General features: G+C 56.7%; 1 protein-coding gene across 1 annotated transcript; it reads right to left on the bottom strand.

Annotated features, from left to right (window-relative positions):
- Positions 1–4,160: 4,160 nt before the first annotated feature.
- SOX12 (SRY-box transcription factor 12) lies at positions 4,161–7,386 on the bottom strand. Its single transcript, XM_086332607.1, has one exon. The coding sequence runs from the start codon at positions 6,953–6,955 to the stop codon at positions 6,011–6,013; it is 945 nt and encodes a 314-aa protein (XP_086188733.1). The 5' UTR covers positions 6,956–7,386; the 3' UTR covers positions 4,161–6,010.
- Between the last annotated feature and the right edge of the window lie 734 nt (positions 7,387–8,120).

Here is an 8,120-nt window from a genome sequence, read left to right as displayed (position 1 = left end):
CAAGCAGCGTGAACAGTATGTGCAAAGGGCCTCTGGTGGGTGTGTGCTTGGCAGTTTTGAGGAACAGCAAGGAAGCCCGTGTGGAGTGTGGTGGGAAAAGGGAAAAGTGGCAGGAGATGAGTCCCAGGGTAGGCCACAGGCCAGATCCCACAGGGTTTCACAGGCCATGATGAGGATTTTCTTTCGCTTTTCGTCTGAATGAGATGGGATCCACTGGAGAGTTTTGAGCAGAGACAGTATATAGTCCGATCTATATTGAAACAGATTTCTCTGATGGCTTTGTGGATAACAAGCCTTTGTAATTAAGACAAAGCAAGTTCAGTGAAATGGCTGGTACAGAATACCAGGCAAGAAATGGTGGGGGCTAGGACCAGGAGAGTGGCCATGGACAAGGTGAGAGGTAATAGGACATAGGACACACTGTAAAGATAAAACCAATGGTCTATAAGGATAAGGAAGCTGTGAAGAAGAGTCAAGGATGACCGAGAGGTTGTTGTGCTTAGTTGCTCAGTCGTGTCTGACTCTGTGCAACCCCATGGACTGTAGGTTGCTGGCCTATTAGCAATATAAGATGTGAAGATGTGGGTGGAGCATCAGGCTTGGCCAGATTGTGGAAATTAGACTTCATTTTTACATATACCAAGTTTCAGATGCCAATTAGATATCCCAGGGGAGACGACAAAAAGGCAGGTAGACATACTGACTCTAACAGTGTTGGGATGGAGATATAGGCTTGAGACTCTACAGTCCTGATAAATGGAATTCTAAGATGGCTCCCAAGATTCCCCTCTCCCCTCTGTGTGTGCCTAACACAAACTCCTCCTCCCAGTGTGGGTGAGACCAAGGGGTATGATAGATGTCATTATTGTGATTGCTGTTCAGGCGTTCCATCCAACTCTTTTGTGACCCCATGGACTGCAGACCAGGCTTCCTTGTCCTACACCATCTTGGGGTGTTTGCTAAAACTCATGTCCATTGAGTCGGTGATGCCATCCAACCATCTCGTCCTCTGTCATCCCCTTCTCCTCCTGTCCTCAATCTTTCCCAGCATCAGGGTCTTTTCCAATGAGTTGGTTCTTCCCATCGGGTGGCCAAAGGATTGGAGCTTCAGCTTCAGCACCAGTCCTAATCAGCATTATTTTGATTAAGTTACATTATTGGCAAAGGTGAAGGAATTTCATAAATGTGATCAAAGTAAAAGTGATTAAATTAGTTGAAATTTAGTGAATCAAAAGGGCCATTTCCTTGGGTAAGCCCTTTAAAAGAAAGTCTTCCTTGAGCCAAGGGACTTGAAGCTGCAGAGATTCTCCTGCTGGCCTTGACAAAATAAGCCACCATGCTGAGAGGGGGCCTGTGAGGAAAGAAACCGTGAGTGGCTTTTAGGAATCCGGAATGGCACCAGCTGACAGGAAAACGGGGGCCTCAGTCCTTTAACCACAAAGAACTGAGTTCTGCCCACTGCCACGTGATTTTCGGAAGAGGACACTGAGCTCCAGAAGAGAACACAGCTCAGCCAACAGCTGGACTGCAACCTTGAGAGATCTTGAGCAGAGAACCCAGAGACTCCAGGCCCATGGAGATTATGAAATAAGAAATGCATGTTGTTTTAAGCCATTAACGTTGTTGCATTTTGTTACATAGGAACAGATGGTCAATACATCAGCCTATAGGCGTTTTTAAAGCCCTGGAACCAAATGGTTCAAACAGCCTATGCCAAGAACCTGACCCAGAGATGTATCAGAGAGCATGAATGGATGATTGGAGTAGGTGGGACACACCCTGCCAATCCCCGACCAATGCGTGCTACTCCTTTCAGCCACTAGGTGTCCCCAGAGTCCACATAAGCAGGTCTGCCTGCACCTTTCACAGGTCAGAATCCATTTCCTTCTGAAATGGAAGGAACCAAAACAATAAATGATCTCTCTTCTATTCCTAGTTCCCTCTCCTCCGCATCACCCTGGGAGCGGGGGGGGGGGGGGGGGGGGGCGGGGGGCGGGGAGTGGGGGTGGGACTAAGGCCTCTGAAGGGGAGGCGGCTGGCCCAAGGCCCGCCGTGCTCTAGCACCATCTCTAGCTTGGGGTTTTATACACTCCCTGCCCTGCCCCCTCCCAGGGCATTGTGAAGGACAAACACAGACCGTTAGCCTCTCTCTCTCCAGCCTAGGAGACTGCAAATGAGAACACCACCAGCAGAGGACTCTGGAGTGGCTTGTAGGCTGAGGCTGGGGTTTCTAATTGACGCCGACCGGAAAGAGTGGAGAGTGGAACGTGTGCAGCCCCGGGGTCGGGAGACAGTGTTGGTGGAAATGAGACTCCTCCTGATGGGGTGGGCATCAAAGGTGCCCAGCTCAGCTGCAGCTGCTGGGCCAGTGACCCTATTCCCTTTGTCCTGTCCCTTCCACCCTCTGTTGCAGACTGGGTTTTCCCGAAGCAGACACAGACTAAGTTTCAGGTGCAAGATATTTATTAGGGATAAAGACCTGTGAAAAGAAGAGGGTGGAGGCAGAATTGGGTACAGGAGGTCAAACTGTGCTGCCAGCATGGACAAGCCCAAGCCACCCTGAAGGGGTGAGTACCCAGGGGTGCAGGGCAGGGCAGATACTGTGTCTGTCCCACCTGAAGGGTGAAACTTAAGTGGCAGGGATTTATACTTGCATACATTCAGACACCAGATGCAGGCTGCCCCGGGGTGAATCAGTTTTCTTCCTCACCTTTTCTTTCTTAAAGGTTTTGTTTTGGTTTGTGGCCATCTTGTTTCCAATCACAGAGACTATGAGGAAGCATTCACTATAATTCCTGTACTCCCAGACGCCCTTTCTGTAGATGTCCAGACCTCCCAAACCTGCTCTAGTCCTCTTTTAAAACATCTATGGGTATTCCAGTCCCAAATATCCTCTTTAAATGAGGTCTGAACACTTGGCCTTGGTTCTTACTGGGCAAACACACTTTGTCCAACCTAAGGAATTCACTGGATCTGGTAGAGGAAGAATAAGGGGGACAGGGGTCAGTGGGACAAAAGTTTTGAAAAGCCTTGGTCTCAGTTCCCAAAACACACAGGTAAGAATCTCAAGGACTGGAATCATCGCGGCTTCTGCTGCTCTTCTTCAATCATTCAGTACATCTACACTAGTGGCCAGTTACATGCTAGGCGTGAGGACCAGCCCCACACAGCTCCAGACCCCGAGCTACCAGCCTAACACCATCTGCAGATTCAAGCTGGGAGAGGCAGCACCCTAAAACAGCACTTCACTAGGAGACAGAAACCAAAATTTAGGGCCCTGTCTCTGACCCAGGCTGTTTGAAGGCCCTTTACAAGCTGCTTCTGCACCTTTGCCCTAATATCCCTCCTCTGGACAGTGGAGTAATACAATTTATGGAGCACCATGTTAAATGCCTCTCACCTCAAACTTTACTCTGAAGCAGGTGTTATCATCCCCATGTCACATAAATGGAAAAAAAGAGTCAGGGTAAAGTTAATGTGGTCAGGGGCACACAGGTGCTCAGTGGTGGTATCAGGCTTTGGGCCCAGACATTGTGGCTCAACCCTGATTCTTTTTTAACTTATTTATTTTTAATTGAAAGATAATTGCTTTTACAGTATTGTGTTGGTTTCTAACAAACATCAACATGAGTCAGCCATGGTCAACCCTGATTCTTAATCTTCATTAAGGTCAGAGTCAAACTGATTCCCTTGGAACCAGGTGTGCCTACACACGTGTTTCACTTGGTCCCTAAGGATTTAAAAAAAGTATTTGAATCAGCTTTCATTTTGAAATTGAGATGTTCACAGAAACATCCAGATTTACATCTTCTCTTGAAAAATCTAGCCCCCTGGCCACAGCGGGCTGCACTCCCACAGGGTCACAACTGGCAGGAGGTGAGCAATTGCTCCCCTTGAAGTGGGTCATGAAGCCAGTGTCCACCCAGACTCTCATTCATTCATGTCACCTGCCTGGCCTCTGCAGGGACAAGTCTGCCATCCTTAATGAAGACCAGGAGTCCTGAGACAGAGGGAGCAGAGAGGCCTAGAGGGGCCAGGTGCCTCCTTGCCTGGAACCTCGAGCTCTTCCTGTATGGTGCTAAGTCACAGGGACTTGAATCTGTCAAACTGTTTGGGGAGGGTTGAGGAAAGGCAAAGACATGTAGAACCACAGGGCGAGATGGGGCAAATACACTTTATTCAGTCCTGGCGTAAGTCCTGCTGTGGGTGCCAGTGCCCCAGATCAGAGGGACCCCTCCCCTCAGCTACGAGACTAGTTCTCCAAGACCACAGACAGTGACATCTCTTCACTCACATGACGTTTTCTGGGATTTTTCATTGTCTTTTTTTTTGTTGTTATTTTTCTTTAAAAAAAAAAAAGAGAGAGAAAGAGAGAGAGAAAGAGCGCGCGCAAAAAGGCCCAGAGCCGGAGCACCAAGCTTAAAGGAGGCAGCTGGTGGCTTTGTCAGCGACGGGAACGCGTGGGGCAGAGCCCTGCAGAGACCCTGGGCAGGGGTCCCGAAGGACTCTGGGACCGTTTGTTCCTGAGATTTGTGTGTGTGAATGAGAGTGTGTGCACACCCGGGAGGGTGAACACACGCCGGTGAGATACAGGTAGTGAGGGTAAAGGGGGCATGGGGAGGCCGGAGGGGCGGAGCTTGAGCTGGGAGTTGGAGGGAGAGGGGTAACAGCATCAGGGGCAGGGTTTCCCAAGAGCACCCCAAACTGGACACAGTAGCGCTGGGCGCCAATGGCACAACACTACTCTGAACCTCCCTTCAGGCTCACTGGCCCAGGTGATGGTCTCTCAAGCCAGCTGCTGAAAAAGGGAGTCTCTTCTTGCCTCTTCATCTGCTATCATGCCTCAGTCTCAACCCCCTAGTTGAGTACCGACGTGTTTGTTTCTCCCACTGAATACTATCACTGTAGGCAAAGGGATCTGGGTGACAGGAAGGGGCGGTGGGCTTAGGAGGGAGTCCAGGCTGGAAGTGTGCCCTGAGGTGACAAGGGCACTTGGGGGGGGGGCAGACAAAAGGACCCTGTCCCCACACAAACGACTACATGTCTTGATTCTGAGTTTTCTTTTTCTCTCCTGAAGGATTTCCAGAGAAAAACCCTGGCCCCCAATTCCCAGGTGGGGGAAAGAAAGGTTGGCTTCTTGGAACCAAGACAGGCTGTTGAGGCAGTCAAGCAGTCGGTGGGGGGTGGGGGGGGGCGCGGGGGTGCACATGGGCTGGGCGACCCCGTAAGGGGAAAGGGGCTATGCCACTTGGGAGTTCCAAGCTCCACACCAACCCTTCCGGGCTGGCTAGTCTTTCTCCCCCTTCCGACTGCTCCTCCCATTTAAGGCAGTGACGCCCCGTCGGGTTGAACGGAAGCCGTGGCTCCTGGATCAAACGATTTCTCAGGATCGCTCTATATCCGCCCCCCTTCTTCCCAGAGCGGCTGACCGAGGCTAGTGGTTCAGCAGGGACCAGCCCCCTCCTCCCAAGAAGCATTAAGCATGCGCAAGAAGGGGGCGGGGTCCCAGTGCTCCCCGGGGAAAAGGAGCGTGCCCCTCCCCCTCCCAGGGAGGGAAGGGCAAGAGAGCAGGGCGCAGGGCCGCCCAGCTGCAGCGCCCCCCTAAACGAGACAGAAGGCGGGCTGGAAGCAGGCGGAGGGAGTCTAGAGCCAAGGGCAGGGGCGTGTCCTCCGGCCAAGAGGAGGGGCGTGTGCAATATGGGGGAGGGGTACAGGTCTCTCGGAGAGGATGGGAGGTGTATCGGAGGAGGGGGCTGGCTGCTGGTGGCTCGCGGGAGGGGGCAAGATGGGGAAGGGCTCGGATGTCGGAGAAAGGGTGGGGGTTGGGCTGTCTTGGGGTGTGTCTGCGGGGGAAGGGCTTGTCTGGATTTGAAGGGGGATGGGCACGTCTAGGAGGGGGGAGGCTGTGCGGGAGATGGGGTGCCAGCCTCGGCCTCCGAGGGGCCCCAATACCTGATTCCTGTATGTAAACAGCTGGTTTGGGGGCGTGCGCGCCCCGCTGACGATGGGCTCAGTAGGTGAAAACCAGGTCGGCGATGCTAGACGGGCGCCAGTCCCCTGCGATCATCTCGGTAACCTCGGGGGTGCAGTAGTCCGGGAACTCGAAGTGCGACGTGCCCGAGGGGGGCGGCAGGTCCGGATCGCGGTCCAGGGCGCTGCAGTCCAGGCCCGCGGGGCCGGGGGGCCCTCTGGACAGAAAGCCCAACGGCTCCTCCCCCGACGCCACCTTCTCCTCTTCGCCTTCCTCGGCCGCCGCCGCCTCCTCCTCCTCTTCCTCCGGCTCCTCGTCCTCCGACGGAGTTGGGGAGGCGGCGGTGACAGCCGCCCCCTCGCCCGACGGCCCTTGGGCACGCTCGGCTGGTCCTCGGGCGGCCCGCCCCGCCGGGACCATCCTCCACAGCTCGCGCCCGGGGGTCTCCACCAGGCGCACTTCCAGCAGCTCCTCGTCGTCTTCGTCGTCGTCGTCCTCGGGCGCCGCCGCGCCGCCCCCCAAAGGCCCTCCCGCCGCTCGGCGGCCCCCGCGGCCAGGCAGCTGCGGCCCGGGCTTGAGCCTGCTACCGCCGCCGCCGCCGCCGGGGGGGCGGGGCCGCGCCTTGGCGGGCGCCCCCTTGCTCTTTTTGCGCGGCCGGTACTTGTAGTCCGGGTAGTCCGCCATGTGCTTGAGGCGCAGCCGCTCCGCCTCCCGCACGAACGGGATCTTCTCCGAGTCCTGCAGCAGCTGCCAGCGGCGGCCCAGGCGCTTGGAGATCTCGGCGTTGTGCATGTCGGGCCACTGGTCCATGATCTTCCGCCGTTCGTGCTGCGACCACACCATGAACGCGTTCATCGGTCTCTTAATGTGGCCGCTCGGGGTCTTGCACCAGCCGGGCTCACGCGCCCCCTCCTCGGCCGGCCCGGGCCCCGGGGGCGGTGGCCCGCCGTCCCGCTTGGCCCTCGCGCCCCGCTGCTGCACCATCGCGCCTGGGCCCGGGGCCGCTAGACGCCGCCGGGGGCCGTCCGCATCCTCCGCGGCTGGGGGTGGGGGAGGAGGCAGCAGCGACGGAGGGGCGGCCCCGCCCCGCAGCTCAGCCCGGCCCCCGCGAGCTAGGGAGCGAGGAGCTGGGCGCTCCGGCCCAACGGACGGCGGGGGGGAGAAGGTCAGCGGCGCGATCTCAGGCGGGCTCAGCGCGCCCCCGCCGCCTCCGGCAAGTTGTGCCCCGCAGCACGCCACACATTGTTTTGCGGGGGGCGGAGGAACGGCACCCCTCAGGCCCCGGCGGGCTCTCCTTGCAGCCTCCTGCTCGGCTGCGGCCCGCGCGCGCCGCTCCCCACCCTGCCGCCTTCCAGTGTCTTTCTCCCCGCGCGGCCCCGCCGGCGCGCGCGCCACCCCTCCCCCTCGCCGTCTGCGGGCCGCTGCGGCGCGCGCGGGGCCGCCCCGTGTAAACACCGAGGTGCCCGCTCGGGCTGCGGCCGGGCCACGCCTCGCGTTCGGGCGACGCGTCACCCGTTGCTGGGCAGAGAACCTGGTATTTGCATCTCCCAATCGCTGGCTGCCGAAGCGGGGCGGGGCTCGGGCTGCCAGGCTGGGCGGTCTGGTGGCTGGGATTGGGGGTGTCGGATGAAGTCGGTTTCTTTTCTTAGGCTGGGGACTAGCGGGAGGGTGAGGGGACGCCGAGCAGGCTTCCCATCTGGCTCCCAAAGACAGTCCCCGCCCCGCGTAGCCTTTGAAATTTTAGCTTACTCAGTGACACCTGCCGCCAGGTAGGACCTCGGCTCCCTCCTTTTTAGGGGGCGTCCTTTTGAACCGTCCCAGAACAGGTGAGGAGACGTAGGCTCAGGAAAGCTCCTTAAGGGGACAACCTCATCGTGTCATTGATGTAACCCTTGCCTAGTATCCAGCCACATAGGGGCTCAACAAATGTTTTGGGTGCGATGAACCAAACCTCTTTCACATTTTTCTTCTCCTTTGAGGCACCACGCGAGTCCTGAGAAAGAAGGGCACATGCCGCCCACTTTCCAGGTACGAAACACCAAAGATCTGCAGATTAGGACTCTAGGCTCGCGGTCCCAGCTCTCTCTTCCCTGCTCAGCGCACGAAGGGGCCGGGACACCTCGCCTACCAACCGAGGGTCCTGAGGAGG

Source organism: Bos grunniens, chromosome 13 (genome assembly GCF_055505025.1).
Source record: "Bos grunniens cultivar Pamir isolate PY7600 chromosome 13, Bosgru_T2T1.0, whole genome shotgun sequence".
Taxonomy (NCBI): Eukaryota; Metazoa; Chordata; class Mammalia; order Artiodactyla; family Bovidae; genus Bos; species Bos grunniens.
This window is presented reverse-complemented; position numbering and strand designations above follow the sequence as displayed.

Excerpts from the sequence above, each read along its gene's own strand:
- SOX12 (XM_086332607.1), bottom strand. The coding sequence starts at position 6,955 with ATGGTGCAGCAGCGGGGCGCGAGGGCCAAGCGGGACGGCGGGCCACCG.